At 43.3% G+C, this 15,660-nt stretch overlaps 1 protein-coding gene across 5 annotated transcripts in view; it reads left to right on the top strand.

Moving 5' to 3' along the window:
* Nipped-A (Transcription-associated protein Nipped-A) overlaps positions 1 to 15,660 on the top strand; it is a 991,444-nt gene that overhangs the window by 128,403 nt on the left and 847,381 nt on the right. For 2 of the 5 annotated variants that reach the window (XM_037429248.2, XM_075869392.1), the window contains exons 7-8: positions 2,616 to 2,810; positions 3,934 to 3,969. The exons of 1 other annotated variant lie outside the window; for it this stretch is intronic. In XM_037429248.2, coding sequence (XP_037285145.2) covers positions 2,616 to 2,810; positions 3,934 to 3,969 — 231 coding nt within the window. The remainder of the gene's footprint in view (positions 1 to 2,615; positions 2,811 to 3,933; positions 3,970 to 15,660) is intronic. 2 more of the 5 variants (XM_075869408.1, XM_075869400.1) reach the window with 1 other exon arrangement.

Here is a 15,660-nt window from a genome sequence, read left to right as displayed (position 1 = left end):
AGTAGTGTTTGTGTGTGTGTATATGTGTGGCTTTTTTTGTCCGTGTTTTCTGTGCGCTTTTAGTAACCTTCAGTATGGATTACCAATGTCCCTAAACTGCTGCATTGGTTTTGTCGTGGACGCTGATGACTGTTGCGCCGACAATCCGCCTCTAAACGCATCCACATGACAGACAGAGTCATAACAAATGAAAGCACCAGGGAGCCTAATCACTGTTGACAGCAGCTTTTGCACTGGCTGCCGGCAAAAACAACAGGTGTCGAGTTGTGTGGGCTAATCAAAGACTCTAATTTGTTCGGGTGTAAATGGTGTTGTTGGCGGGTGGGATAAGAAAATCTGCTGTTGAAAGAGCTGCTGAACCTTGCTGCTGTTTTTTGTGGCATATGAAGGAAGTGATGTTTATATGGGCAGATCTTTGTTTTGCTGACTTACGGTGCACATTACACTGCTCTTTACCTTGTGTGGAAACAGCTCTTTACCTTGTGTGGAAACATGAGCCATACCGTATGAACTCATGTAAAAAATTCAGTCGCACAATAAGCGCACCCCAAACTTCAAGTGTCAGAATTATGATTTTTTTTCTTCCACATTAAATCCATTCCCTACATTCATCCGCTGCAGTCCCACTGACTGACATCTGGGGCCTCGTTGACCGTTAAATGTCTTTTGTTTTTTGTTACTATGCAGACCCCCCCTCCCGTGCCACCTCTGCTGGCTGTCTCCCCCCCTTCGCCCATTGTCGCATGCCGTATTGGTCTTCTTTCTGTCTGTGCACGGCACAACCCCTGTATTTTTTTTTAATTACCTGTGCCCCGCAGCGAGGTTCACAAATAGCGCACGTGAAAAGTAATCGCGGCCGACAAGCTCACAGCCAACAAAGGTAACGAAACTGCCCGCACCAAACAATGGTCACATCCTGAAAAAAAAAAAAAAAAAAATCAAGCGATGATGACAAAATTTGCTGTCACCATGGCTGTCGGGAAGGGCTATTCGCCGCTACTGCATTGCAGGTTTCTGGGAAACCAGAAAAAGTTTTCGTTAAATGGTAGCATCTCTGATTCTCTCTTCAGTTTTGATTCGCTCTTCATGCTTGTTATCCGTGTGTACTTCAAGGAACGTAAGCCATAAGTTACCTTTTTTAGTAGCGTTTGGATGCAGTAGCGGCAAGGCGGTTAACATGCGAAGCATGCATTCTATGCGGCAAGCAGCGATAACACAATCCTTTTTTTTTTTTGCCATATGCAGCCTTAAAACACGGCACTGAGAGAGAAACAACTCCAGTTATCCTTTGCTGTATAGTGTTTGGATAGTTCATTTTATAAAGACATACTAAAGAAGAGCTCTCAATTTGTAGTAAAAAGAAACTTTTTTCATAATGGTGGCTAGGTTTTGAGGTAAGCACTACTTGAATGCCTTTCAGGAGGCCACATTCCTGGGTTTGTGATGAACACTTCTCTTCAATGTCCAGTTAGGCTTATTTGTGCAGACATGCAGGGCATTGCAGTTCTTACCTGCTGCGTAGAAAAAGTCTTGAAAGCATCTCCCATCCATTTTTCGTGCTCCATTTCTCCTGACATTGTTTGACTTAGTGCATGACGTGCATGCTGCAAGGTTTTCCTTTTTATGTCAAGCATACAGATTCAGCAGATCTTGAGCGCACTCATTTTCTATTTTGATTTTTAGACAAAACACGATTTCCATAAACTCTTGTGGAAAATCACATAAAAGAATGAAGTATAAGGATAATGTAAATTAGATAAATTGAACCTTACCTTGTACTAGAATTAAGTATGAGACAGTACGTATAGGTCCTCAGCACTAATGACTTCGACAATGCTTTTAAAAGCTTTGTAGTCTTATATTCTACTCTCTTTTTACTTATGCATTCCTTTTTTTAAATCCTCTCATGTGATACCAGTTGTCGTCGAGATGTATTTGTTGAGGCCCTTGTGGGTCAGCAGTTCTTTTGCTCACAGGTTTGGGCTGTGTACAAACACAGACCCAAACCCATTTTCGATTACACCATCTTAAAGTTTTTTTACACAATAAAACTTTATGTACTGAATAATCAAATCTAAGGTATTAGTGTGGTAAATGTTGCCTGGACTGCCTAGTACATAAGTGTTAGGGAGTGACCTCGTTCTAATGCAGGAAGCGGAAAGGGTTTAACAAGCTGTGGATGGCTGAAGTGACAAGCAGCTTTGTTGGCTCTTAGTGATAAGAGATTCATTTCTGCTCATGGCATGGCACTTGCGTTGCAGTGCTGGTGATGCAGTCTAAGCCACAGCGGAGTGCAGTAGACTTACTGTCTGCTTAGCAAACATAGGCTGAAGAAGTGGCCTTATTTTAGGAGAAGTGCCCCCCGAAAAATGCTGAGCTTTGTGTCAACACTCGGGTTGAAGGCAGGTCAGTTGCGTAAGGCACTGCTCTAAATGGCATAGTGCATCAAATTAGTGCGACACAAGAAAAATACACTCACGACAAAGGCACTTACTTTCAACAACGAACTCTAGCTCAATTCACTTTACTCAGACGTGATAGTCTTGGTTGAGAGGACTTCAAGCAGGTCTGTCTGCTTGCCAGTGATTTGTGGCTGTGTCTGTGTGTTGCCTTAGATCCAGCAGTTTCTCGAGTTTGTCAAGACCATCTATCGAGAGCTGCCAAATCACCTGAATGCGATTTTCGAGCTACGGCCACCGCTGAAGTTCAAAGACCTGAGCGAGCTGAACCTGGATGCCGTTCTGCAAGAGACATTCACCCTCACCAATGTGCAGCTGGAGAAGAAAGGGCCCGATGGAAGCTGTGCCTCGGTACGTCTCTCAAGCATTGAATAGGGAGTAGTATTCACATCTGTGGAAACAAGGTGCACTGACTTGACTCTTCCTGTTTTGGTTGCACGTATCAAGTAATGGACTGGGGCTAGAGTGTCTCCTGCTATAGTTCATGTGCAGGGTGTTGGTATAGCTCTCTTAGTGCAATTAGTATTTTTTCTTGTTTTATTTACAGTCCTGTTTTGAATTTGGTGAAGATAACACAAAGTCAACACTATCCTGTAGCTTTTGCATGCTTAAAATAAGAATGCTCATTCTGCTACGCTTTTCTCATCTTCAATGTATTTTGACTTTGCCCTCATTTAATCAAACATAAAGCCTCTCAGATCACTGTATTGTTTTTCATTTTTTGTTGTGATAGTATGAGCGTGAGTGTCATATTATTTATCAGGGATTTTTTGAGTATGTAATTGTGTGTGCCTGGATAACTGGCATGAAAGTAACCCCAACCCTACACTGCTTATGAGTTTATCATTTACAGTCTACCATAAAATTTCAAGCCAGTGACTACCTCCCCCCACCTCTTTTTTTTTTGTTCAAGAGATTTTTAGTATGCGCTTGTAACAGAGTAAGCACCCGGCTCCTTCCTCCCGCCATCTTCACTGTATCATTTACTATTTTTTAATAACAGTGAATAAATGTGTTCTCAATAAAGCATTTCATTAGAATCACACAGTTTTATTCTTAGTGGCTCCGGGACCCCTCCAAATCTATTATTTTTCATTGTAGTGGAGGGGGGGGGGCACTTGCTCGTGATATTATGGTACACCTTACCAGTAGAACAGAAGTGACACTTTTTCAGAAGCACTAAACATAGTGCATAGTAGTGTGATGATTACAATAATGTCAAACACTAAACTTTTTGTGTCTACATTGATGAGGGCTAGGTACCAGATGGATGAAGTAAAATTTAAGCAGTTTCACAGTTTGGCCGTTTGTGTGTTCTGATTGCTTTTGTCATATGGTAACAGCAGCTGCCCCTAGTGTTGGTGAGTGTTTGTTGGGCACGATGATGTAGAAATGGCACAAGCATGTGCACTGTTGGTGGTGGTGGGACTTGTAGACGTGCCTAGGCACTGATTACTTGTTGGTTGCCTATCAGATGCAGTGGAGTTTGCGGGGGACCAGCTACCAAATGGTGAGCTGGCCTGATTGCAGGCATGTTTTTAAGGGATGGGCTAAGACATATCTTTTGAGTGCTTTGCTAAAGCTTCGCTCTTTGAAACACATTTTCGTTTTAGTCCTCATTTTAGTCCTCTCATTTTCAACATGGTTCTTACCTGCATAGATAGCTTCTGAAATGTTGCGATTGGACTTATTATTTTTTCTGGAGTGATGCCAGCAACCCCATATAACTTATTCCGAAATATATAAATATTGAACTAAGTTTTCTAAAGTACTATTTGCAGTGGATGAGAAATCCATAGTTTTTATGGGTATAATAAGAAGCAAATTGGTTTAAGAATGCTCTTGAAAAAGGGAAGCAAACGGCAAAGTAATGTAGCTCTTTATCAGAAGAGTGCTGATGCATGGAAGGTTTGATGTTTGTAGCATAACATGAATATTGATAAGGTGTAGTAGAGAAACTGTCATGTTGCATTATCATGCTGCTAGCAACTCTCAAATTTTATGAGGCTGTGATGAAATTTCTGTGTTTCTTTTTAAGGGGAAATACTGTTGAAAATAAAGTTTCATTAATCTGTGGCCTGTGGCAATGAAATGTTTGCTGTTTTCATCAGTGTTTATGCTAACTTCAGGTATGGTACCAGTTTTTTAGTAAGTTGCATAGCTTTGTTGTGTACCATGACAATGTGTAAAATAGAGTTCTCTTTAAGTATTCTTTTCCTGCTGTTCACTTTTATGGTTATCAGCCATTAATGGCTCATATTGCTTCACATTAATTGAATGGAAATAACTATCAAGAAAGCGTTGTGGGGTCTCAAATTGGCGAGAGCCGGGCTCTTGGAGTGAACGGACACAGTAGACACGGTCGGTACATACCAAAGAACAACATACATTTATTTAACTAATTTAGCACGACGGTATCGTCAGCCGAATCGATACATCAATTGTAATTAACACGCTAGGACATCCTTACACAATATGACCATACACTCCATGACAAACACAATAAGACGACAAACACAATAACATGAAAAACACAAGAACACACCCAAGGTGGCGTCGCCAACGCTTGACTTACCACGAGGGTCCCGGACGTGCAGCCCGTGGTGCCACACACCGGGGACCCACACTACAGACTACCGTTTGCGGCAACCGCCGTGCACAGAAAAGACTCGCTCAACTCTCGCCTGCCACCAAGGTTTGCCTTCCACCAGGGGTCATCGCTGGCACTACAACTATACAAACCATCATGATGATAGTGGTGATCAACGTGAACACAACGCCATCTATCACCCGGTGGTTTTAACCCGAAATGCGGCTTTTGGGCGAGACAGGTGCCCCACGCGGCGCAAACAATCTTACAGGGGGTGTCAGCACCCCCAGAGTGTGTATACATTTTAGTTAATGAAAGAACTTGTTATTGGACAATTGTCAAAATGCTCAGCCCACGCTCATAGCTTACCTTGAACTTGTAGTGCCACGCCGCGGTGGTCTAGTGGCTAAGGTACTCAACTGCTGACCCGCTGGTCGCGGGGTCGAATTCCGGCTGCGGCGGCTGCATTTTTAATGAAGGCAAAAATGCGGTGAGCTCGTGTGCTCAGATTTGGGTGCACGCTTAAAAACCCCAGGTGGTCAAAATTTCCGGAGTCCTCCACTACGGCGTCTTTCATAATCGTGTGGTGATTTTGGGACGTTAAACCTCACATATTTATCATCATCATTGAGCTCGTAGTAATTATGAAAGGGATATAACGTTTTAAAGGACATAATGGCGCTCTTCACATGTCAAGGAATATGCGGGAAAAATGTCTTCCCAGTCTGGCCATAAAAAGTACCACAAACATGATGTCTGATCTCAAGAAATTGCCCAAAGTTGCATCTATAGAAAAACATATTTTTAACGAATAAATGAAATATAATCTGTGTGGCAAATATATCATTTTTAAAATTATTTCTGCCATTGTCAGAGCTTCGGAATAATGAATATTTTAAAACATATAGCTTTTGTGAACTCCTCATGCGCAACACAATGACAAGCAGCCGCGTGACAATTTTAAGAGGGCTCCATACTATGAGCTCTTCTTAGTTTTTAATAACCACCTTGTGCTTTTTAAAGGCAGTTTTAACCTACTGCGAATTTAATTACGAAATCAAGAAGAGAAAATGGACATGGGCCGGGCATGTAGCATGTAGACAGGATAACCGCTGGTCATTATCTTTCCGGGAAGCCTTCATTCTTCCAAGTTCTTTCAATAAACTTCAGTTGATAGTTTGCGCTTGTACTGTCCACTTTTTTTTTGTCTCCTCCCTAACTTTGTTTTGCACCGCGATTGTAGCGCAATTTTTTCTCGGTCATTAGCATAAGACAGGCGCAAAAGATAATACTTCCGAGAGCAGGGGAATCAGTGGAGAAGATGACCAAAAGGTGGGTTTTTGCCCTCGAGGGATCTCGGATTTGTGCACAAGGTACCATGCGAGTTTTTAGTGGCGAAGCTCCTTAAAGCGGCACCCGTTCGTCCCTTGTCCTAGTACGTAACATGTCTTACGCTTTGACCAGCAAGGTGGTGCCGGTGGGAGATTTCTCATGTGCGTTGTTGAACAATAAAAAATTCGCAGCGTGCTCGTTCACTAAAAGCCCGATTCTCCTATCTCTCATTCTCCATTAGCAGCCATTGGCATGTACATTGAGCACTATCTAACAAGAAAGGGTTGCTACGTTATACTCTCTGGGTGTAACCTCCTTGGTTTTAGAAAGGTTTAGGGAGCATTGGGCCGCAGTGCCATGAATAGTGAACTAGTATATACCATGAACTCGAGGCGGTTAAAGGTGGGAAGTGGATACGAAGCGTAAGCCGTGAGAAAGTGTCCATGTGCCACCTCTCGTTTAGTCCTTGGATTGTCCGTTGAATGGCGGTGCTTCTATATGCGGAATATATGATGAAAAGATGCGAGATGGTGGTACTTGGAGTGTTGACTAAATGAACGAACGGACACACAGACAGATGCATGGACGGACACACGGACGGAAGGACGCATGGACAGACGCAGGGGTGGATGCATGAACGAACGCAGGGACGGACGCACGGATGGACGTGCTAATGCAGGAACAGACGCACGCACGGACAGGCGGATGGACGCACGGAAGCAAGAACGAATGGACGGACGAATGCTTCGCGCCACTCTCCATCATTCACCCCGTGGATATGCTGCCATTTTTTTTTTGATGACAGCAGGTGTGTGCATGAAAGAGCATTCTCTTTATGATGGAGCAGTAACCTCTGCTTCACCAAGCTCGAGATTTTATTATTATCATTATCACCTTTCTTACTACAGTTAAACTTGTTTATAGTGAATTCCCATATAACGGATTCCTCATTTTTAAGTTTTTCTATTCCCCGCCGTTGCTTCATAGAAGCACATGTATTTGCGACCTCTATGTAACAAAGCAACAGTGGGAGACAACCTTGATATAATGAATTTTCCGCACGGACAATTTAGGAATTTTGCTCCGCATTTTGTTACGAGTAGGCATCTTCCACGGCTACCCCACCGCCGACAAAGCGCGAAGCGGCGCACCAGGCGAGAGCAAGCGCTCGTTATTGCGCGCAAGTGAGCGCGAGGTGGGCCGGTGGGCTGTACCCCCACGAGCTGGCGTTGCTGCCGTTTTTGCTGCTGCGGGCGCATGCGCGAGTATGCCCTTTCCTACCCCACCCACTTCAAACAAAAATAAAAAAAAAACTACTTATGCGCCTTGGCAGTGCCACGCTTTAGTTAGCGTCACATATGTAGGGCCGCGCTGTATATGGAAGCGCTTTACCGAATAGTATTCTGCGGCATTGCTGTCTGTGTCCGTGCCGTTCGCTCTTCATTTTCGATGCCGTGCGCATGTGCTTAGTTTCACTGTGCGTGCATGGTGTGGCCCCTGACGACGTTCAGCTTTGATTTTTTTTTTATTACCATAACATTCATGCCGATAGTCCTGGCTGGTTTATTGCCGCCACAGCCATCAGTCACCGTATATGTACGTATCGAATTTCGAAACTCAAAAAAAAAAAAAGAAAAGCCGCCCGTGCTTGGCACCCAGCTTGTCACGACGCGTTGACACGCGAATATCTCCCACGCGTATTTTGCCCCGCGAATAGAGGAGGGGGAGGTTAGATGCCTGTGCGCGCGCGTGCTTATCATTCAGCGGGGAAAATAGCGCCTTCGACTTAGACAGGAACAATTGCATTTAGTTGCCGGGCGCACAAAGATTACTTCGCTCGCTGGACAGGTGCCGTTTGCAAAAAGAGTACACTTTTCAAACACGGCGAAGTAACCGCAACTAGAACATTCCTTCACCGTCTCGTGTTCTATTCCTTCGCCGGGTTTATTGACTCGTGTCTTAAAGGGACAGTCATGTCCCCGCAACTAGGCTTTTGCGCTCTCAGAAGGAAAAAGGGTAATTGGGCGCATGTGCTCGGTTACAACACGTACATTACAGTTGGTTCTGAAAGTTATGTGGCCGTTAGCGATAAAGCTGGAATCTTTGGTGACACATGTGTAAATGCCACTGCACTTTGATGCGGGGCAGATTATCGCCCGGCCGACGCTCTATGTCCGTTGATATCAGTCTACAGCGTGTATTGCTTGTAGAGTGATGTTTTGTTTTCCAGGCACAGGTTAGCCCATAAAATGTTCACTCATGAAAACAGTGGCTGCTGCTTTCATCGACTTCATGACTCTGCGACAATACAAAGGCTGAAAGCTAACTTTTTTGGATCCGACATCGCGACACTCGCAACTACGCTGGCATAAGAGAATAAGTATGTCCGCTCCAGGGAGAAAAGCTCTTGTTACACTATTTATTCCCGTTGAAAGCCCACTTTGTAGAACGGTTTACGAGCTGTGCGCTGATTCTTGCCAATATTGCGAGTGCTAGCTATTGCAACCACGTCCTTCATTAGAATCAAAGTTCACGGCTGCTGATTGAGCGACCCCCCCTCCCCCCCTTGTCTCTGCTTGAACATTCGACGACGGGGGAATGCTAACGCGTGCGCCCTCCGAGTGACTGAGATGGTTCAATCGGCTTGAGCAGCGCTCATCACTCCAGCTTGAGCAATTTTACGTGGGGATAAAGTGTACGATGCGCAGGTAATGGTACCAACTTGTAGAGTATGCGTAATATGGCGGTGACGGTAAAAACTCTTCGAGTGTCTATATAATTCCTATCGTAATTAAAAATTTTTTATTTAATTGCCTAGCAATGGTGTGGTGAACATCTATACTTCCTCATGCTTCTCATGTCGGCTGTGGCACTTCAATGACCGGACATAAGTTTCTTGCATTTATTTTTATAGAGCCCTATGGGTTTAGTGTGAAAATAACATTTATTATATAGTAGCTCATCTCTAGTCATGAGTTGCTGTTCATGTCGGATGCAGTGTTTTAATCACAGTTTGAACATTACATTTCAACATCAAATTTTTTCATTCGTTCGAGGTCTAGTAGCTGTGCAGAATGCCGCTTATGTTTTTTTTTTTTGACTTGCTGCGCATTTACCTTTGATGTTGTAAGATTTATTATGCATGAATTTCATTATGTATGAAGTCTGGTTGCTTAATCAGGATTAAACCATTGAAATGTTCTGTGTTTAAGAGACAGCAAAAATTCTTTTTAACATAGATGTGTGGCCTAAGAAATCTGCTTCAAAATTAAATTTTGATGCCCCGAAACACACCTTTTACTGTTCCAAAGCTGCTTCAAAATTGCATTATTTCTGCTCCACAAGCTGCTGCAAAAGACCTACTCCTCCCCTATAAGCTGCAATGGGTTGTGCCCAATATGACCAACTTCACATTTCATATTTCAATTTATGGGATGCAATGGCATTTTAGCTCATGCCGAGGCTACGTACTTTGGCGTTCCCGTGTTGCAGGCAATGCTGTGGAACGTGAAAAATATATTTGTTTTGATATCTCTAGTCTAGCATTTAAACTAAGTATAACTTGTCAAACATGAATAAAATCAGTACGTACTTGTGCCATTCTGCACAGAAACTTGCTGAGTTTCCCTCTTGTGATGGCAATTGATTGAAAATGCTTGCTGCGATTGTTGTAAACACAAATGTGTTGGTCTAATTTACTGCTACTATTCAGTCCTAGTCAGAGTAAAACATGTTTAATTGATATATCTTGTTAACCTTGAAAGCAGGTGCAAGCATTATTTAATGGCATTAAATAATTAATGCATTTTTCTGCTCTTGAATGAAATTGCTGTGCCTTTGCTGCAGTCACGAAGACTTATCAGTTTGACCTGTGTGGTTTGATTCATTTTCGGTTTTGTCTGCTTTCTCTTGCTGCCGCCCATTCTCAAGATGCACAGCAGCCGATAAAGTGGGCTTTTCCTGGTCACGCTGCAGGCCATGCATGATGCCCTTTCAGATTTTTTAGTTTGCAATCTTGCTCCACGCTACTTGTCATGTCGTGTGTATTGCACAAATGAGCCGACTAAGGTTGCACGGCGGGCTTGTTGGTTATTCATGTTGTTCGGGGTATAGCGCATCCAGGACGGGACAGAGAAGAAAACACAGAACACATACACGGCGCTAACGCCGTGTATGTGTTCTGTGTTTTCTTCTCTGTCCCGTCCTGGATGCGCTATACCCCGAACAACACAAATGAGCACGCAGTTACGGTGAAATAATTGCTTATGCTGTTTATGTTTTGTTAGTGAATTTGTGATCGAATTCTATCAGCTTAAAGGGGTGGTGTTACCAGTTTTGTGACTTTGCTACAAGCATTTCTCATAGCTCCAGGAAGCATGATACACGCACCAAGAAATATTTATTCTCCCTAAACAAATAATATCACCATTTTTTTTATGTGGACAATTTTCGGTTTCGGTTTCTGGGCACCTAATTGTGCTGTGACATAGCAGTGTAGCTTGGTCACGTGGCCAGACAAGGCTGTGACGCACGCCGGGTTGATTATCGTCTTCTCTCGCTCGTTTTTTTGCACACACATGCCTTCTTCTATTCTTTCAATAGACTGTTTCGGTGTTTGTAAACAAACCGACTCGCGCCGAAGGGCCCACCTCGCTAGACTTCCGGTGCGGTGCTTCCGGCAATGCTTTTTCAATGGTTCCGACGGTGTCTTTGTGGTGTGTTTGAATTTGCTCTATTATTTTGGCGCATTCCTTAGAATGTGTTTGCAGCAACGTCTAGCGGCTACATGAAGGGGCTCCACGTAGCACATGGCAGGCACAGGCGCGGCCACTGCTGCAGGTAACGCGGCTCGCGCGGCCGACGGCGCTGCGCAAGATATCCGTCGTGGCCTTCCGATGAGCGCGGCCCTCTGCTCCATTATACCTTTTATAGTGGTCGTGCCTATACAAACAGAAAATGCATAAATTGCAGGACAAGTTTGTCAGCGAAGTTAATTAGACCATTTGGTTTTGCATGTCGACGATGTGGATGCGCTTTAAAGACGCGGACCGGGAATTCACAGCGCACACCTGTCTTTTCCCAGTCCCCGTCTTCAAAGTGCACCCACATAGTCTATGTGCAGGAGAAAACTGAAGTTGTTCAATTCAGCTTTTCGACTAAAACTGAGAACCTTCCTCCTGTTGAACCCCGAACATATTTGTATTTTCGTCTAAGCACATAACCTCAGGATAAAACGTGTATTTCAGCGTCTGTGTCACACTGGGCACTTTTTTAAGGACATCAGCGGCGGTCGGAATCACTTGAGATCCGAAGTGTTCTTGTGACTGAGAAATTACAAAATTTACTGATGTGATGACGTAAACTGCGGCTGCAGGGTCCCGCGAACTATTATGTTTTACTCACAAGTAAGCTATCCATGAACCAAATTTTAAAGTTGAATCTACCTAAGCCGGCAGTTCATCTTCACACCCAAAAGATAAATGAGCTTGAATGCGGCGATGTTCATTAGCGACAGAAAGACAGACGATGAGTCATTTGCTCGCACAGATGAGAGCTGAGTCGCTGACGTCACTTTCGGAAAAATCAAATGCAACGACAACGAAGCGTGGACATCACGGCGTACACTTTGCGGCGATTAATGTTAAGCATGGCTACTTCGTGTCCCGTGTTGTTTCGAACGGAATGCATCATTGATATAGCTCGAACTATAAAATAACCACCTTTGCGATGGATTTTCAGTGTTAGCCTTCACGTTTTTCTACCCATTTTTCGTGTCAGTACACTTATCTGCCACGGGTGGAAGACGTGACTGACTGATGTGTTCCCGGTAACGAGGGACTTTGACTAGTCCAACGTCTGAGTATCACCTCTGTGCCATTAGTCTGCGCTGAGCTTTACATTACCTTAGATGAAATCGGCAGAACAAACCACGCGCTCTTGGTGGGAATCCAGCTTTCTTGCGAGATTGCTGCAATGCAGGCACTCTTTCTATGTAGCATATAAAATTAATTCAGGCATGTTGACTGCATCCTGCTTTGACACAGCATTGCTGTTGCCAGCGCTTCATCAAAATCATTTTATCCGCATAAAACATCTGAACACAAGCAGCCGCGACCAGCAAAAAACGCTAAAACCACGCAAAAACAAGCTAAATCGGAAGTTTCCAGGGGTGGTTTCCCGGTGAACGCACAATGTTGCCAGAGACCGGCAGGCTCTGGCGAAACTGTTTATAGCATTCTCTAGAATGCTATAGAAAAAATTCTACTTAATTCTATAGAATGCTATAGGATTCTAATGAATGCTTTCTAAAGTATTCTATATTAAAAAAAGAAGGGGACTCATGCATTAGTCAAAGACCTATATATTTACACGAAAAAGAAGAAATCCAAATCAGTAGTATGTTTGTTTGAATTGATTTTTGTCGCACCTGCGCAGTTACCGGTAGCGTAAAATTGTTAATGACGTCGAAACGGTCCCTCACTGGCCCCTCTGCACATGTTCTGTATGTTTATCTTATGTGTTCAGATAATTTGTATATTTCAATAAATCTTCATTTGAGAGTCACCGCTTGTTTGTGTCCCTTCTCTTCGTCCCATGAGTTTGTGCGCTATTACTACCTATAATGTATTACCAACTAGCCCAACTATTAGTCTTGCTTCAATATTTCAGGAGCCTGCAGATGTTCGGGCCATCTGGGAGAGCAGCAACATGAAACATTAGATTGTCGCCGTGCCTCTCCTGCATGCCCTCCTCCCAAGCTGCTCAACACTGCATGTAGCGCTGGCTTTGTCGTGAAAATTTATTAGTTTGTTTTTGTTCAACAGATAATGTCACAATCAGCAGATTTCCACAATTGCAGCCAATGGCAAGCTAAGAATATATGGGGTCAATAGGGAGTTTCGCAACTCCTATTGTTGAAGAACTCTGGTTTGAACATGCTGAATTGCCAAAAGAGGTGTACATGTAAGGGCTCGTTTTTTTTTTTAGACACAATATTAATGAGACCTAACAGGCAATCATGGCTAAGGTACTTGGCTGCTGACCCGCAGGTTGCGGGATCGAATCCCGGCTGCGGCGGCTGCATCTCTGATGGAGGCGGAAATGTTGCAGGCCTGTGTGCTCAGATTTGGGTGCACATTGAAGAACCCCAGGTGGTCAAAATTTCTGGAGCTCTACGGGCATCTCTCATAATCATATAGTGGTTTTGGGACGTTAAACCTCGCATATCAATCAATCATTCAACATGCATTCATGCCAAGGAAAGTATAGCGGAGGTTATTATAAGTAATTGTTATGTAAACCTGAAGAAATAAAGGTGGACGAAAAGATAGCTCGCCGTGGGCAGGGACCAAACCTGCGAACTTCGAATAAGGTTTTCGATGCTCGACCAACTGGGTTACCGCGGCGGCTATCGCCCCGTCCACTTTATGTGGTATGTATGTGCATTAAACGTGGGAGCGTTAGTCAGCGCCACCTGTAGCCATGACGGAGAGCCATGGCTGTGGGAGGCGCTAAAACAAGTTTATCACTTGTTTTAGTAGCTTCTGCGGCCGCTCACAAAATTGTTTTCGTTGGTGAAACAGACAGAAACCAGCCCGCCAAGAAATACATTGGCCAGTTAAGGGTTCCGAATGCCATCTCCTGATGTCGATGTCTTGACCTCTTTACGGTTTTTGAACAGAGCAAAACTGTGATTCGGCCTAGTTGGAACAAATCCATCTTGAAATTTTTGCACAAGCACATGGGGACACAGAAAGGAAGACAAATGGGCGCCCATTTGTCTTCTGTGTCCCTCTGTGCTTGCAAAAAATTTCAACATCAACAGAGCACACAGTACACAGGAATGTAAACAAATAGAAGCCAACTTATTGTGTCTTCTATGCAGCAAGCCAGTTGACGAAACTTACATTAGAGAGTTATAGTTCAGCATTAGCATGATAGCAGGGGTTGAAAGGATAGCGTTACCATGCTGCAAACCTTTGTTGCGGACAGTGCATTTTAATTTAGCAGGATAGTGTTTGCCTCCCCAGTATGTGACAGTGGCATCACCTAGCGGAGGGTGAATGCGTAAAAAAACTGAAAATAAAAAACTGGGAATGCTTGCCTGTATCCTGCATGGAACAATAGAACTTTTTTTTAGTAACAATAAAATCAGTATTAGCCATGTACCAAAAGCAAAAATCTGTATTTTGCAGATTTGTTACAGTAAGCTTTTCCTACAGAATTTTGAATTTTGAAGTGATCTAAAAACTATGCCACGATATTATTCATAGTAATCGGTCGCTGAAGCTACCTGAAGGCAAGTGAAGGTAATTTACCCAGTTATTTGCTATGAAAAGTAAATCTTTCGGCATCAGCACTTAGTTAAGTTTGAAGCCGGCATCCGAAATGTTGCCATGCTTTACGTACACTGCCTTGATCATGTAAACACGATAGCGTTAAATCTGAAAAATAGTATTTGTGGGATAAAAGCTACAAGTTGTCTAGTGTACTGCGCATTTGCACCCGCTATTCATTAGGGCTGTTACTCTGTTGAGCCCGCTAAACTATAACTGTTTGATGGTTTCTTGGGTGAAGTGTCAAAAAAAAAAAAAAAAAAAGAAGGATCGTGCATCGGAGGGAGTCACTCCCACAGGGCTCCTTGTAGAGTGCATGAAGTTGACTGCTTGCAACTCGAGGTGCAAGCAACTGTACTGCACAATGAGGCCAAACTCTCAGCGGCTGCTGTACTAACTCAAGAGCTGAGAGAACTGCTAGATGTTATCCCTGTAAATGTTAACTGTGTGTATTTTCACCATCATGATTAAGGCGTGTGAGATGTTTGAAGCACAGTGTGAAAGTGGGTTGAGGCTTCTTTTCGTCAAAAAATTCAATTTTAGGAATCATCTGATTAGAGAATTTTTTTATCTTTCAGAAATTATGACACTTGGGCACTTGCAGTTTCAAAAATAATTTTTCGACCTTTTTCTCTGACACGCTTTCGTAAAATGCATGCGTAATTTCAGCATTTTTCCCAAGAATCATTTTTGGAGTTGTGTACGGCTTTCTTTGGAACTACCTGGCGTAAGCAAATGAAATTATCACATAGGTTACTTAGTGACACTTGCCTAACTGGAACTGAAAGTGCTAGCCTAGGTGCATCCGTACTTTTTAGGATAAAAAAAAAAAAAACATTTGTAACTAGCATTTTTCATAGGTTGATTAACATAAAAATATCAATTTTAGTTCCACTTTTGTAAAGCTACCTTGTAGCTACCTTTGTGCAAAACAGCAATGATC

This window comes from Rhipicephalus microplus, chromosome 1 (genome assembly GCF_043290135.1).
Source record: "Rhipicephalus microplus isolate Deutch F79 chromosome 1, USDA_Rmic, whole genome shotgun sequence".
Lineage (NCBI taxonomy): Eukaryota > Metazoa > Arthropoda > Arachnida > Ixodida > Ixodidae > Rhipicephalus > Rhipicephalus microplus.
This window is presented reverse-complemented; position numbering and strand designations above follow the sequence as displayed.